Genomic DNA, 17703 nt, shown 5'->3' with positions numbered 1-17703 from the left:
ACAAGTTGACAGAAATCAGTCAATAAATGCCCTTAAACACCAGGCACCCCAGGGGGCAATGGAAGATGGATGTTGCTTAAGGGAGGCACAGGTGTATCAGTGCCAATTCAGGGATATGCACTGCAGTAGATGAGCTGCGTTAAGTGCCAGCAGTGAAATATGCAGCACAGGAGCATAGAGGAGGGGGGGGGTAGATGCAAGAGCGTGACCACCAGCCCGCGCAACCCCACAACTCTCAGACACTGTATATATTAAAGATCAGCAAGCTTCAGCAGGGCCATATAAAACTGTACTCACTCTTCAGGTGTCAGGGATCAATATGAGAATACTGTGGAGATCTCCCACACAGCAGAGCCCCCCAGCGATCCAGGCACACAGTTTAAGCCAGCCAAGCCAGGTAGCAGAAGGAGTTCAGGCGGGAGCACAGCTGCGCTCACCGCCAATCACAAGATGGCGCCCGACAGCCTCATATATCCAGTACTTTCGTCCAGGAAAGCCGGTGCAGAGGGGGGACCAGGACCCAGCTCGCGCAGAGCAGGGGTGCCGCAGGCCGCCCCCCAGCCGAGAGCAGGGCAGTCAATTACTCTGGCCAGGCAGAGCGGTCGGAGGCCGCTGCCAACCGCAATATGGTGCCCACCGGACACTCACGAGCAGTAGCTCCACGGGGGAATCCAGTGCAGGAGGGGGCCAAAACACCAGGCGCTATCAGCGGCTGGGTACCGCGGTCCGTGCTCCAGGCACCAGCAGGGCAAATCGGGTCAGTTGAGGGGTGCAATCAGAGCCACGAGCTCAGGCAGGAGAATTCCAAGATGGCGGCGGTCGATCCCGGCCAGAACAGCGCAGCACCCGTAAATGCCTTTATTCAGGGAGCAGGGCACAGAATCACCCAGCAGCACACTTCATAGTGATCAGTAGCCCTTCAGATATCTGTGCAGGGCCCAGTGGGGAATCACTCAGGGCAATAGGATATTTTACAGGAGAATTCAGGCTGGGGAGCTAGGAGACCACGTCCTACTCCAAATCCAGCTAGGCCGCGCCCCCCCCCCCCCCCCCCCCCCCCCACAATTTTTTTTTTAATCACCTACAGCCTCAGTCATGCTGGTCTCAGTGTATTGTTAGGTGAAACTAAACTTGAATTGCTCTCCATAACAAATAATCTAGACAGTTGCTTTCTGCCTGTTGCCATAGTATGAGAATGTTTACTTCAGCAGAGGATGGTAGATGCAAGAAAGAGGAAGGAAAGGCTCTAGCACATTTTTTAACTCCTCTTTGTGATTGTGGATTCCCAGTGGAAATGGGAGTTGAGGACATTGCCCTAAAATTGGTGTTTAATGCAACTTGTTGGTATTCTGCAAGTGCTCTGTGTCCCCTGCATATGCAAATCATATCTCCAAGTTTGCTCAACAAACAGTTGACTCGTTAAAATGTTGCTTTTAAGATTTATCACATGCGCAATTTGATTGCTAAGGGTCTGATTCAGGTTTGTTAGCAAAGCAAAAAAGCACTCAACTGGGCATATCTACGATCAGCTCTGAATCACCCACTTAGCTCACAGTACCTCCCAATACCCCCTATACCTCCCATATACACAGCTATACCACCCTATACCTCCCAATACCCCCTATACCTCCCATATACACAGCTATACCACCCTATACCTCCCAATACCCCCTATACCTCCCATATACACAGCTATACCACTCTATACCTCCCAATACCCCCTATACCTCCCATATACACAGCTATACCACCCTATACCTCCCAATACCGCCTATACCTCCCATATACACAGCTATACCACCCTATACCCCCCAATACCCCCTATACCTCCCATATACACAGCTATACCACCCTATACCTCCCAATACCCCCTATACCTCCCATATACACAGCTATACCACCCTATACCTCCCAATACCCCCTATACCTCCCATACACACAGCTATACCACCCTATACCTCCCAATACCCCCTATACCTCCCATATACACAGCTAAACCACCCTGTACCTCCCAATACCCCCTATACCTCCCAATAACCATCCATCCTGTAAGGCGCAAGCAGCACCACCACACATGGGTTTTAGGGTTTTTTTGTTACAATTTTTTGCAAAAAATGACAACAAAAAAAAGGAATTTTGGACTAGACTAAATGACTTGTATACCAACAAGTGCCTCTACAGCAAGGATTACTCCAACAAATTCGGGCACTCCAACAAATTCACAACTACAGCAAAGTACAGAACATTGATGCCGACATAGGTAGGACCAAGAAGAAGATTTCTAATCTGCGAAAAGTCTTTTCAAAAGAACACAAGAAATGCAATAAGTCCCAATGTCAGATAGCAGGAGCAGATTTAAGTCCAAAACCAACACTATGGTACTCCAGCCATACTCCGGTCATCCTGGATCAAGAGCTCACGATAGTGCAGAACATTTTAAGAAACACGTCTTTAAAAAACGCAATAAAAAAATTCACTAATTAATAATAAGTAGGATCTCCATGCAGAGCCGACTGTGCAATCATGCATGTGGAGTGAATGCCAGTTGAGGAACTGTGTTTGGTGACAGGTGGCATAGGGCGCTGCGCCGCGGAAAAATTGGGATGAGACTGGATAGCAGCAGGATTTGGCAGTGGCTTGAGGGCGGTGGTGTGGGCTGCTTCATGGTGCAAAATGGAAGGATATTAAGCTCGGTCAATTGACCGCCTCGCACACTTGTCAATGCCTCATACACAATGCGTTTGAACATCCAAAGCTGGCCTGACTTGACGCTCTGCATCTCTAAGGGGATCTGCATTCCAAAAATCATTAATTGGTCCAGGGGCTTCTGAAGAACCTGCTGTGTGTGATCCAAAAACTGTTCTGCATGTGACGGTCCAAAACTGGAAGATTGTTGACGTTTCTTTGCCGGCCTCTTCCCCTTGCTGGTTGGTTGAGGGGCAGCGTCTCCAGCACAGTCTCTTCCAGTTCCGTTTGCTCACTGGTGGAAGGGTCAGGATCCACGTCGTGCCAGACAAACTGAAATAAAAAAAAGGAGTTAGGTCCAAATGGAAAACTTAACATTTTCAATTCAAGTTCCCAGTAGGACTGTACAAGCAAAAGCAGTGTAAACAGTGGTGAAGGCACACTTCTCCACTCCTGTCACTGCTTCTCGCATCTTTGTGTGAAAAAAAAACCAGTGTGTGTCTGGACTCTGTGTGTACTTACCAGATCCTGACTCCCCAGTGACTCGTCTGCGACGGCATCAGGCGAGGCAGGCACCAGTGAGCACTATGACCGCATCGTGGGATCTTGATCCAGGGTGAAGAGGAGCAGGTCGTAATACCATAGCATTGGTTTGTAGACTTCATCTGCTCCTGTACGTTGAGTCTCCTTACATTTTTTGTGTTCTTTTAAGAAGAGGTCGGCAGATTTTGGATCTTCTTCTTGACCCATAGGATGTCGGCATCTGAGTTCTGTGCTTTGCTGTAGTCAATTGTTGGGGTGCCCGAACCTTCTTGGAGTAATCCTTGGATTTGACTCTCCAGAGGCACTCGTTGGCCTGGTACCAGGAAATGAATCCAGTCCAGAATTCCTTGTGGTGTTCCATAATTCTGAAAAAAAAATAATAATAATAAAAAAAAATAATAATAAATACAATCAAACCATAAAACATCATAATATACACCTTTAAAATAAAAACTTTTGGGAAAAAATGTCTAGTGACTGGGACGGGAAACACTATGCTATATTGCTCCTGGAGCATATCGCAAAGTGTGTATGCACCTTATTATTATGGCTGTAAAATAAACTTTTTAATTTTTAAAATAAACACTTCAGCCCTGTCCACAATAAACACAATAAAAGATTGGGATGAGGGGGGCATATTTAAATTTTGAAGGACAAAATTTAATGTGCATTGTAACTAACAGCTACAATAGCAGTAGCCATAGGGCACATCTAAAGTCTGCAAAAATGTAAATACTATACTATACTGTGGTGTGCTCAATATATATATATTCATTGGTGTTGGTGGGGCAGTGAGTATATCTACTCACCAAAGTTTTTGTATTGAAGCTGCTGCCAGCCTGCTTTGGCAGGGTCCGCACAGTCCAGTATATAAAATGGCGCCTGGCAGGGTCCTGGGAGAAGCCTAAAATTACCATATCATTCAAATCATTCACATTTCTCATATTGGACATCATTTGTACCGTACACACATGTCAATATGAGTCATGTCACCAGCGAGATTGAGGGAATTGAGCTGCATGCATGGTCGACTGCCGAGCCACTTCTAACGCACGTGGGTGCACGCATCGTTCATCGCTCACTGTATACACACTAGACAATATGAACGATGAGATCATTCAATCCTGTCGTTATCGCGCAAATCTACTGAAAAACTCGTCTAGTGTGTACAGGCCTTAACGTTTGTGGGCTACATGCTAAAGCAGTCAGTATTTAATCTGAACAGAAACAATATAACCCACCCAAATCTAACTCTCTCTGCACATGTTACATCTGCCCCACCTGCAGTGCAGCATGGATTTGCCCAGTTGTGTGCTTTTTTTGCTTTGCTAACACCTGAATCATGCCCTTAATTCACTCAAAGCCTTTCCTGGTTCTGCATCTAAGTTCAGATCTGGCCAGCCTAATGCACATGTGCAGCCGTCTGAAGATGGTGTTAGTTACCACAAGGTTACTAAAGGTTATGATTTGTGACATGGATAGTCAAGGAAAAAACATGAAACCCCCCCCCCCCCCAAAAAAAAAAAAAAAAAAATGTATCGACCTTTTGTGTGTCGACCATTGTCATGTCGACCATATGAACCTGTTGACCTTTTGAACCTGTCTACCTTTTCCAGAGTCGACCTTTGATATGTTGACCTTTTGTCCATGTCGAACTTGTGTTTGTTGACCATATGGGGTCGACCTAATGACTGTCGACCTATAGTCAGGATCCCGGAGTGTTTACAGACCTCAGCAATCCTCCACCAATAATCTGCCTATTGGTCCCTGTGCACTCCCCTGACTCCTCCCTTTCTGCCTGTTATCTGTGGGCAGTGACTGCTCTCCTGACTCTGCTCACTCCGGAGATATGCAGCACCCATTGATGCAATGGTGAGGGCCATATGAAGGGCTACATGGGCCTGGACCTGAAAATGTTTTAGAGGCCTAAACTGGGAAGAGGAGGAGTTGTGACCAGTGCGGTGTGGGCGTGGTCAGTGGGCGTGGAATGTGCAGCACATTCAAGCTGGAGAATCCAATCCGATGCTCACGGGAACGTGCATCGGATCGGATCGGACCGGAGACACCTCAAAAATGCCCGTTTTCACCCAATATATTGGGCGAATGCCCGAATTGGGCTGCAATCAGGTATAATCGCTCTAGTGCATGGGGTCCTTTACTTGCCTACTCTCCCAGAATGGCTGCTAGGCTCCCGATGTTAATGTTTAAAATATTGTGTATAAAACACTTTGTAATGCATATGTGCATATGCCCCTTAGGGACAAATGTACTACAGCTTCTAAAACAGAGAATTGGTGATGTTGCCCATAGCAACCAATCAGATACTGTCTATCATTTTCTAAAAGGCAATAGAGAAATGATAGACAGCATCTGATTGGTTGCTATGGGAAACATCACCAATTCTCTGTTTTAGAAGCTTTAGTAAATATGCCCCTAATAGTCTTCACCATTGATTACTTGCAGTTAATTGTTATGAGACTTTTGTATTGTGAAATGGATGTTGTTTTTATATTTGTGTTTTAATACTTTCACCAAAATCTTTAAGCTATTTTTTCAAAATAGAATTATTTCAACACACTGAAGAAATAATTCTCACATATTTTTGGAGATAAATGATAAACTGTAAAGGCAATCGGTATTACTGCAGTAATATAGCAGTGCTGCGGGATTTATCTCAGGCATCTGATCATGTGACTGCGCAGCTTCTATGCGAGAAGTGACTGTCAGAAGTCTTCATTGCGGATCAATGCTAAATGTTCCACAGCAGGGGGTTCTTTCACTCTAACCCAGAAACTGTTCTACCTCCCCATTTTATTTATTCAAGACAGGAAATATGCATGGGATAGAGAACAAGCTTGCCTGCCTCGGCGGAGGTGCTTTGACAATCCCTAGTTTTGTTTCTTTGTTAGTCCATTTTAATACAATTGTTGAATAGTTTCAAGATTTGGGGTATAATCAGATTACACAGAGTTAGCAGATAAAGTGTCTTTGCTTCTAATTCCGTAACCTAAAGACCCAAGATTACATCTCAGACCAGAAGCTTGGCCAGTACAGATGCAAATGGTCTGCTTAAAGGAAATCATGCTTCTGAAAGACTGTCTGGGAGAAGAGGTGTTGTGTAATGCAGAAAGGTAACTTTACAGGAAACCAGCTTTGACAACCATTCACAGATAGCTGGGACAATCTGTATCTGTTATGTGGAAGGATGATGAGTTTTCCCACAGGCTGGTTTAGCTGCTTTGCCAGAGTTGTATATCTGATGCAGTATTCAGGCAATTCTGTCTAAATCAAGTTTGCTTACCATATAAATGAATTGATAGACACAACTATTATTCATACTGTAACTCACGCCTGAGCTGTATGTGTCTGTGTCATAATAACAAGAGTTTATCTTACAGGTATGAACGGATGCACACGAGACGGCCCTATGTGCTACAGACCAAGGAACCTGCATGTCTGGATGATGACCTGGTCAACCTGGAGGTTCTAGATGAGGTACGGCAGAACATATGATGCACTGCAATGGTACTCACTTGTGTGTGTTTAATAACATAATCAATATTATGTAACTTCTATATTGCTTGTATTTAAATATTTACCATAAAAAACAAACAAACAAATGTTCTTATCTGAAGTGTTGCACACATCATGGCTACAGAGTTTTTCCTTTGTAAGAGTTAGGTTAGAGCTGTTTCACCTCCTTCATATTACATTACAGGATTAGCTGTATCATTCAGTGTCTATAGGATTGCGTGTAGGTGCTACTCTCACTCAGCTATTCACTCTCACAGAGTTGTCAGCATTTTAACATTCGGCTGCTAAAATTGTTGACAGTGTCGACAGTCAAAAGGTTGACACAATGATAATGTTGTCATGAAAAAAAATGACGACATAGTTAAAGTGATGACATATGAAAGATTGACACAGTCAAAATGTCGACAATAGCAATTTTAAGGTTGGAGTTAGGTTTATAATTGGCTATCGATATATTGGCTGTTGACATTCTGAACATGTCATCATTTTGTATGTGTTGACAATTTGCAGTTGTCAACATTCTGGACAATGTCGACATTTTATCTGTCGACATGTTGTTCCTGTTGACATTTTGATGTTTAGCTAATGACTGGTAAGCTACCGACTTGTCGTCTTCACCTAGCATTTTTTTTTGAGCCACAGTATGCGAGATGCATGGCGCAAATTATAAGTCAAGATAGTTTGGGTATATTGCATTTTACCATCTTTTTCGCTCCACAGCCGCACACTTACAGACTTGCAGTCAGTGTCGGACTGGGAAATGAAGGGCCGACTGAGGAATGTAGTGGTAGGGGGCCTATGTTTAAGGGTGTGGCCAGTCTCCAGAGGGGGTGTGGCCAGCTGCCACATTGGTTTACCTAACCATTAGAGAGTGTATGGGCTGGGCCCCTTGATAAATATATAAATACAGCTAGTGCATACATTATAATGTAGCAGATTAATAACAGCAATGCACTGTAGAGAATACACCATAGTCCTGTGCAGTATAATATAACATGTATAATTCAAGTACACAGTCTAGAACCTGATCCCTCGAGGAGGATGAGGGCCCCCCAGGTAGTGGGGCCCATCAGGTGTTTTCCCTGTAACCCTGTGGGCCAGTCCAACCCTGCTTGTAGGGGACTTAGAATTTGCACATTTCTATTTTTATGCAATTAGCAACTTTTCTGCAGTACTGTAGCACGCAAATCCACTAGTGGTGTGCAGGATATCTTGTGCTTTTATCAGATTAGCAGTTGTGAAAAGACACAAACTGAGTAAGAAAAAAAAGATGCATGGCGCAGCATAGTCACATTTATCATGGTGTGCCAATGGAGATATTTAGTGCGATTTGAGTATAGGTGTATTTGATAGTAGGACATCTGTAGACTCTGAGGGTTCTCCTGTAAAGTCAACATTTGATGAAGTGTTGGCTTGCATGTTCCCAGGGCTAACACACATTCCTGTCAGGGAAAGATTTTGGGAAGATGGGCAGAGACAGTCATCCTGTGGCCCCCACACAGGGTGAGTCTGACCCTGCAATTGCAGAGAACAGATACTCAGCAGCACCTGTTCCTGGATGGGGGCTGCCATGGCTCTGCGTTCTTCACAACACACCCATGCCATTGATGAGTGACTCGGAAGCCGTTTTGCGCTGTATGCAGTCTGTGCATGCAGAACGCAGAGCTGGAACCATACCACGGGAGGTGAGTTCTCGAGGAGGGGGGCACGAGGAGGGGCCACCGGGGTTGGTGCACTGTATGTCATACTGAGGAGGACACTGTGGCCATATTGGGGGGGGGGGCAAGTTAAAGAGCAATTTTATTATAGGGGGTCCGCACAACTTAGTTTTCCCTGGGCCCCCACAGGCCTTAATCTGGACCTGATTCCAGGCTTGCATCATGATGCACCCTTCTCCTGCATTTTGTTCTGGTGTTTCTCTCTCCAGATATCCTAGAGGGGCTTCCATCAAATCCTTCAAATTTCCCTTTAAAGATCACCTCATTTTAATATTAAAAAGTGCATAAAATAACTATACAACACTGAGCATTGCCACAGCAGGCTCTGCACTTGCCCCTTATCCTGGCCGTGAGCTGCTGTGTACTGAGACAAATTTGTAGAGATGGATACAAAGATTATCATATATTGTGTATAGAGCATATCATATTATATAGATGGATATTTATCAAACCTTCTAAAGCAGACAAGTGGAGGTGTTGCCCTTAGCAACCAATCAGATACTAGCTATCATTTTATAGAATATTCTAGGTAAATGGTATCTAGAATCTGATTGGTTGGTAAGGACAACGCCTCCACTTTCCTTCTTTACAACGTTTTATACATCTTCCCTATAATGTTTGATATAACTGAACTTTAGAATCAACTATTAGAATAATGGCCTACTACATAACTGCATTAGGTATTGTCTTCTGATTGCATAAGGTTGTGTTACCAATGGGTGACTGGTAGATTTGCTTATTTCTGTGTTTATTGACTTTAGGAAACTATAATACAACAGTTGCAGACACGATTTGCTGACCTACAGATCTACACCTATGTTGGAGATATTTTAATAGCCTTAAATCCGTTCCAGAATCTCAGCATTTATTCCCCACAGGTAAGAAATAATAATAATAATAATAATAATAATAATAATAACAGTTGTAAATTGTTAAATTATATTGGAAGAATGAATCTGGTGATAAAATAATTGTCACTTAAAAACTGCAAAACATTCAGATCTATAAACAGGGCTGGTGCTTCCATTATGCAGCTTTATGCAACTAAATAGGGATGACTTATTAATTGTGTCAGCGTTCACATCTTTGGATCCACTTCCTGTATCAGGTCAGCCTGCTTTTCTATGTCTATACTATTTTAGGTTGCCAGCTTTTCTCTCTCTCTCTCTCTCTCTCTCTCTCTCTCTCTCTCTATATATATATATACCTTGTGAGCTCTTTAAGATTTAGGTATCATTGTATGCGGATGATACCCAGATTTACCTATCCTCTCCAGATCTCTCTCCATCTGTATAGTCATTCAGTCATGCCGCCACCTCAAATTCAGTCTTTCAAAAACAGTTAATTATATTCCCATCAGCCAATAGAAGTTATTGATCTGACATCTCTATTTCTGTCAACAATACGATTAAAAATGATAGTACCTGTCAAGTTTGCGGCCTAGGCTCCATCCTTGACTCTGAACTGTCCTTTCCAATCTTTATCCAGATCATGTTACATACATCTAAAGGTGTATACACACGGTGAGATATTGACTATCTCCGATTTTGACTTTGCGATTTCCCCTGAACTCCCCGGAGCCCTGAACCACCGATACTGACTATCTTTACTATGTGAGATTTTGACTAAGTGGCAATTTTGACTATAGTATGTACTATTGTACACAATATAAGATTGACTTGCCTGACATTCTATCTTTTCTTGCGATACCGACCCCACGGGAGTGCACATCGGTATCACAAGCTGTGTACACACAGTGTGATTTGCACTAACTTTCCTTAAGATTTTGACTATATAGTCAAAATCATAAGGTTACATTGCACCATGTGTATGCACCTTAAGAAACATATTCATGATACGCACATATCTCACACAAGACACTGCAGAACATTAACTCATTATCTCCCACATCCCTACAATCTATTTTGACAGCAGCTAGACTGAGCTTCTGCTGCTTTGCTTTCTCAACATTGGTTACCTGTATTTGACCAAATTCAATATAAATTCTTCTGCCAACATGTAAGGCATCTATGAACCAAACTACACCATCATAAGTCTCTTTGCTTATCTCAAAATATTTCCCAGCTCAACCCCTCCGCTTTTCACAATATCTGCGTCTCTCATCCACACTGAGTCTGCGTCCCTCATCCACACTGAGTCTGCGTCCCTCATCCACATTGAGTCTGCGTCTCTCATCCACACTGAGTCTGCGTCCCTCATCCACACTGAGTCTGCGTCTCTCATCCACACTGAGTCTGCGTCTCTCATCCACACTGAGTCTGCGTCCCTCATCCACACTGAGTCTGCGTCCCTCATCCACACTGAGTCTGCGTCCCTCATCCAGATTCCACACTGAGTCTGCGTCCCTCATCCACACTGAGACTGCGTCCCTCATCCACACTGAGTCTGCGTCCCTCATCCACACTGAGTCTGCGTCCCTCATCCACACTGAGTCTGCGTCCCTCATCCACACTGAGTCTGCGTCCCTCATCCACACTGAGTCTGCGTCTCTCATCCACACTGAGTCTGCGTCCCTCATCCACACTGAGTCTGCGTCCCTCATCCACACTGAGTCTGCGTCCCTCATCCAGATTCCACACTGAGTCTGCGTCCCTCATCCACACTGAGACTGCGTCCCTCATCCACACTGAGTCTGCGTCCCTCATCCACACAGAGTCTGTGTCTCTCATCCACACTGAGTCTGCGTCTCTCATCCACACTGAGTCTGCGTCTCTCTCATCCACACTGAGTCTGCGTCTCTCATCCACACTGAGTCTGCGTCTCTCATCCACACTCAGTACCTCCCCTATTCACAGTTTCAGGACTACTGCAACCATGCACCCACTTTCTAGAATTTCCTCCCTTGCACAACAAGACTTTCCTCTAGACTACAAACCTTCAAGTGTTCTTTGAAAACTCTACAGACAGTTGCTCAAAGCCCAGAACCACCCACGTAACCTAAATAAGCTCTTTTACCCAATTACCTTCAATCTCCATAGTCCACACAGAGGGCCTGGTTCAGGGGTGGTCTTCTGTTTGCCGGCGGTCGGGCTCCCGGCGCTCAGTATACCGGCGCCGGGAGCCCGACAGCCGGCATACTGACAATTATTTTCCCTCGTGGGGGTCCACGACCCCCATAGAGGGAGAATAAAATAGTGTGGCGCGCGTAGCGCGCCACCGTGCCCGTAGCGTGGCGAGCGCAGCGAGCCCGCAAGGGGCTCATTTGCGCTCGCCAAGCTGTCGGTAAGCCGGCGGTCGGGCTCCCGGCGCCGGGATGCTGGTTGCCGGGAGCCCGACCGCCGGCCAGCCGTAGTGAACCCCTGGTTCAGATGTGGTTGCAGCCGGTGCTATTGCTGCTACTTACAGGCAGCAGCAATAACAGCACTACTATGTGAATGCAGCAGAAGGTGTCTGATATAAGTAGATGCCTCCTGCTTGCATTAGTGATTATTGACACCATTGGCCAGCTGCTTAACCGATGAGGTCGCGCAAGCCGGCCATCGCAGAACCAACAAAGAGACCAGGAAATGTGCCTTCCAACTGAGATCTTGACCTTGTTACTTCCCCAAAATTAAGTCGACAGAATTTGGGAAACGGCAGACGTCGCCATCCCTTTTCCACTTCCAAAAGGCAGTCGACTGCCAATCACTGATCGTCTGCTGCCGATCTGCTTCCAAAGTCGCAGACCTGTACTGGACATGCGCATACTGGTCCGTCGCATGCACAAAGTACTAATCATCGTTCCGTCCACAACTGGACCAGGCCCAGAGTCTGCACTTTTCCTCAGCTCGCACATTCCAGTTTTCCTATAGACCATAAGCAGTGGCCTCATTGCAGGATATTTAAGGGTCCCCTGTCCCAGAGCCTTTAGAGAGACACCTCTCTGCAGCTGTTGTTCATTGTATACCCTATAAAAGTGTCCTAGTTCATTTTCTGAACCATAGTAGTGCCCTAGTTCATGTTATACCACATTGTAGGGCTGCAAGTACACATTATGCACCACAGTACCCCCAATTCACATTATAACATACTTTGTCCCCAGTTCATATTATGTCACCTTACAGTACAGCCACCGATTAATATTATGCCACATTACAGTGTTCCCAGTTCATATTATGCCACGATACAGTGCCCCTAGTTCATATTATGCCACATTACAGTGCCCCCAGTTCATATTGTACCACACTTTAGCGATGCCCCCAGTTCATATTATGCCACACTATAGTGCCTGCACTTCATATTGTGCCACATTACAGTGCTGCCCCCAGTTCATATTATGCATATATTATAGTGCCTGCACTTCATATTGTGCCACATTACAGTGCCCCAGTTCATATTATATAACAATATAATGCCCTCCAGTTAATTTTATACCACATTACAATGAGCCTAGGAGCATACCTAGATACTGTATACTATATTCCCTAAGGCAAAAGTTTGTAAGGCCCCTGTGTACCACCCATTGGTGACAAATGTATATATTTGACAGGAAAGATGGGCCTCTCTCAACTCTGGGACCCATATCAGCTGTACTCCCTGCACATATGGTAGCTACACCCTTGTATATAACACATGTAGCTGTGACGGGGAAGGTGGGCTCCTCTCAGCTCTGGGCCCCATAGCAGCTGTACTGCCTGCACGTATGGTAGCTATGCCCTTGTATATAACACATGTAGCTGTGACGGGGAAGGTGGGCTCCTCTCAGCTCTGGGCCCCATAGCAGCTGTACTGCCTGCACATATGGTAGCTACACCCTTGTATATAACACATGTAGCTGTGACGGGGAAGGTGGGCTCCTCTCAGCTCTGGGACCCATATCAGCTGTACTCCCTGCACCTAAGGTAGCTATGCCCTTGTATATAACACATGTAGCTGTGACGGGGAAGGTGGGCTCCTCTCAGCTCTGGGCCCCATAGCAGCTGTACTGCCTGCACGTATGGTAGCTGTGCCCTTGACCGTAAGCTAAGAAGCAGGGCCCTTGTACCTCTTTGTAATTCTGTTTTCTCTGACGTCCTAGTGGATGCTGGGAACTCCGTAAGGACCATGGGGAATAGCGGCTCCGCAGGAGACTGGGCACATCTAAAGAAAGCTTTAGGACTATCTGGTGTGCACTGGCTCCTCCCCCTATGACCCTCCTCCAAGCCTCAGTTAGATTTTTGTGCCCGACCGAGCAGGGTGCAATCTAGGGGGCTCTCCTGAGCTTCTTAGATAAAAGTTAGTTTTAGGTTTTTTATTTTCAGTGAGACCTGCTGGCAACAGGCTCACTGCATCGAGGGACTAAGGGAAGAAGAAGCGAACCTGCCTGCTTGCAGCCAGCTTGGGCTTCTTAGGCTACTGGACACCATTAGCTCCAGAGGGATCGAACACAGGCCCAGCCTCGGAGTCCGGTCCCAGAGCCGTGCCGCCGGCCCCCTTACAGAGCCAGAAGCAAGAAGAGGTCCGGAAAATCGGCGGCAGAAGACATCAGTCTTCATCAAGGTAGCGCACAGCACTGCAGCTGTGCGCCATTGCTCCTCATGCACACCTCACACTGCGGTCACTGATGGGTGCAGGGCGCTGGGGGGGGGGGGCACCCTGAGCAGCAATATTAACACCTTGGCTGGCAAAAATACATCACATATAACCCCCAGGGCTATATGGATGTACATTAACCCCTGCCAGAATCCATAAAAATGCGGGAGAAAAGTCAGCGAAAAAGGGGCGGAGCTATCTCCTTCAGCACACTGGCGCCATTTTTCCCTCACAGCTCCGTTGGAGGGAAGCTCCCTGGCTCTCCCCTGCAGTTAATACACTACAGAAAGGGTTAAAAAGAGAGGGGGGGGGGGCACAATTTAGGCGCAGTATACAATATATATGCAGCTATAAGGGAAAACACTTTTTTATAGGTGCTATCTCTGTGATATATAGCGCCCTGGTGTGTGCTGGCATACTCTCCCTCTGTCTCCCCAAAGGGCTTTGTGGGGTCCTGTCCTCTATCAGAGCATTCCCTGTGTGTGTGCTGTGTGTCGGTACGGCTGTGTCGACAGGTATGTGGAGGATAATGAGGTGGAGGCGGAGCGAATGCCTGTAAATATGTTGTCACCCCCTGCGGGGTCAACACCGGTGTGGTTGAACTTATGGAAGGATTACGTGAAAGTGTCAACTCCTTACATAAAAGGTCGACGACACGGAACAGCCGGCTACTCAGCTTGTGCCTGTTCCAGCGTCTCAAATGTCATGGGGGGCTCTAAAATCGCCCGCTACCTCAGATAACAGACACAGATGTCGACACGGATACTGACTCCAGTGTCGACATCGATGAGACTGGTGTACCCTCCAAATAGGTCCACCCGTTACAGGATTGAGGCAATGAAAAATGTATTACACATTTATGTTTATACCCCAGGTACCACATAAAAGGGTATTGTGTTTGGTGAGAGAAAACTATTAGTAGTTTTTCCTGCATCTGAGAAATTAAATGAGGTGTGTGAGGAAGAGTGGTCTTCCCCCGGTAAGAAATTGATAATTTCTACAACGGTTATTGGCAGCGTACCCTTTCCCGCCAGAGGATAGGTCACGCAGGGAAACACCCCATAGGGTAGATACAGCGCTTACACGCTTATCAGAAAAGGTGGCACTACCGTCTCCGGGTACGGCCGCCCTGAAGGAACCTGCTGATAGAAAGCAGGAGGTTACTGTGGCCGGAGAGACCCCCAGCCACGAGGCAAATGGCCGCCCTGGCACTGAAGGGGTTAATCCCTAGTGCCCGGCGCCATTTTTAAGGACAAAGGGCGCTTGGCGCCAGATTAAAAAAATGTATTGGGCGCTAGGCGCCGTGTTGTAAAAAATGTTTAAGGAATGTATTTTAATATGTGCCGTGGTCCCGGACCCCTCCGGAGACCACGGCAGGGAGAACAGCCCCCCGGCGCGCTCAGCAGTGTGTGCGCGCCGGGGGAGAGGAGGCAGCCGCTGACAGCCGGAGTCCGGGAGCTCCGCTCCCGGCAGCGGTCAGTGTAGCCCCGGGCGCACTGGAGTGTGCGCGCCGGGGAGAAGGGTGAGCGCTGCGGCTGGGAGCTCGGCTCCCGCTGCAGTGCTCTATGTGAGAGCCGCCGCTGGGGGCCGGGAGCTCTGCTCCCGGCGCCTCAGCCCAGCACGGGTGGCCAGCCGCAGCAGCCGGGACGGACGTCCCGGGCTGCTAGCCGGCGAGGGGGGTGCGCTGCAGCCCGGCTCCCCGCCGGACGCTGCAGCGAGGCTACCAGACAGGCGCCGCTCATGGGGGACCGGGCTAGCCGGCTCCCTAGCGGCGTGGCTGAAATTAGGCTGCCCAGCAGGATGGTGAGCGCTGGGGTCCGGGAGCTACGCTCCCGGCGCCTCAGCGCTGAAACAAAGCCAGAGTCACGGCGGCCGGGACAAGTGTCCCGGGCCGCCGGGCTTAGGTACAGGGGGGTGCGCCGCTGCGTGCGGCGAGGCCACAAAGGTAGTGCCACACTGGGGGGACAGGGAGAGCCAGCTCCCTGGACCCCAGTGGCAAGCAGACAGGCTGGAGGGTGGGGGAAGCCAGCCCCATACCTCCAGCACACAGAGAGCCCTAGCAGCCAGGCTGCAGGGCTAGGGAAGGCACTGCAGTGCCTGAGTATGTAGAGTCTGTGCAGGGCACAGGCTCAGCAATGTACAGTGTGGTTTTAAATGTAATATATTTAAAGAGAAAGTGCACTTACTTGATTGTGTGTCCCAGGAGGGGGGAATCCATAGCTGTGCAGGCTGATGGATTCTCCCAGACCCTTTCCCCAAAAACGGAATGTTTTCCCATCCAGCCTCACAGTTCCAAAGGGTACAGGGAGAAAGAGAAGCAGCTTAGCTATAAAACAAGCTGAGTGGTTTCTTGGAGCTCCATGGAGATCAGCCGTAGTGGCCAGGAAACCTGGACCGGGGAGCCAGGCTGCCCAGCTCTGGAGCCCAAATCCAGGCTGCAGGCAGTGAGAGGGGTCCCGGGCAGGTTTCTGGAAGTCAGATTTAGGAGGGAAAACTTCCCCCCAGCCAGACTGAACGGCACCGTGGGAGTAGCCTGTTCTCCCAGATGGGAGAGACAAAGGAGACCGACCACTCCCCACTGTCCATAGGGAACAATGTTAGGTGTGCATGAGACCAGAGCATGCACAGCTCATGGGTAACCATTGATTGGTTGTACACCACAGGGCGGGCTTACCCCCTGTGGTAAGGGGTCTTGGAGAGGGATAAAAGAAGGGCAGTTGGCCCATAGGATTGTGTATTGTAACATCTTCTTCTGCTGAAAAGATCTTGATTGTATGCTGTTGCCCCTAGCAATAGGGAGGAGCCTTTTTAAAGGTTATTTGAGCAATAAACACCTTTGCCTCAAGAAGACTGCTTCATCTTGTGACCAACAGGGTTAGGCCAAACCTAGCCCCGTTCTCCGGCTGTCCAGGGAAGCACCTGACGTCTCCAAGCTCCGCCTTCCGCCAGCTACCGGTAGAGGCCTAGCAAGTGGCTAGTGGGGATTCGTCGACACCACACAGGTGTGGTAAAGCAGTGCGTCGGCACATACAGAGCAGAACCGTGGTTCCAAACGCCACGGCAGGTTAGGAGTTTGGTGGTGGCAGCGAGAACCCGCCCACAGCGCAGTGGGTGGAGTCAGTAACAGGCGGTTACTGACGGTAAGCGGGAATCCCCTATGTGGTCAGGCCTCGTGCGGCTTGACCTTCCAATCTGTGCGCAGGCCACGGGACGCGGCAAGCGGTGAGTGCTTCCGTACGGTACCGTCCTGTCACAGAAATTGGTGGCATAGTGTTGGGATAATCCCAGGCGGCTTTTCATCACCTGATTGGAGAAGCCGAGTTACTCAGGAGAGGAGTAACTGCAGCGCAGGAGGACGCACAAGATGGCGGAATTCAGCGGAATGTCCAAGGATGATCTGGAGATCGTATGCCAGGAGAAGGGTGTGGATATCCCTTTCAACGCGTCCAGGAGCGTCATGCAGGCGGCGCTCAGGAGCGTGGAGGAGTCTCATCAGGTGGAGGTGGAAAACACTGACGGCGTCAGCATCGCAGAGGACGACCCAACAGGGGACCTTCGCACAGGACCGGTGAGACCCACAAGCCCCGCCCTCTCTCACAACAGCCATGTTTCCCAGCAATCCCTAGCAGGGCCAGGATCCCAACGTCCCAGGGGGGGCGACCCGGATACCCTAGCAGATCGGCTAGCGGAATTGGGGGAAAGGGCAACGGAG

General features: G+C 47.9%; 1 protein-coding gene across 4 annotated transcripts in view; it reads left to right on the top strand.

The window, feature by feature from the left end:
* MYO3B (myosin IIIB) overlaps window positions 1-17703 on the top strand; it is a 625340-nt gene that overhangs the window by 117641 nt on the left and 489996 nt on the right. For all 4 annotated transcript variants that reach the window (XM_063933501.1, XM_063933502.1, XM_063933503.1 and 1 more), the window contains exons 3-4: window positions 6627-6723; window positions 9242-9358. In XM_063933501.1, the coding sequence (XP_063789571.1) occupies window positions 6627-6723; window positions 9242-9358 (214 nt within the window). The remainder of the gene's footprint in view (window positions 1-6626; window positions 6724-9241; window positions 9359-17703) is intronic.

Source organism: Pseudophryne corroboree, chromosome 7 (assembly GCF_028390025.1).
Source record: "Pseudophryne corroboree isolate aPseCor3 chromosome 7, aPseCor3.hap2, whole genome shotgun sequence".
Lineage (NCBI taxonomy): Eukaryota > Metazoa > Chordata > Amphibia > Anura > Myobatrachidae > Pseudophryne > Pseudophryne corroboree.
The sequence above is the reverse complement of the archived record's forward strand: the minus strand, read 5'-3'. Positions and strand labels throughout refer to the sequence as shown.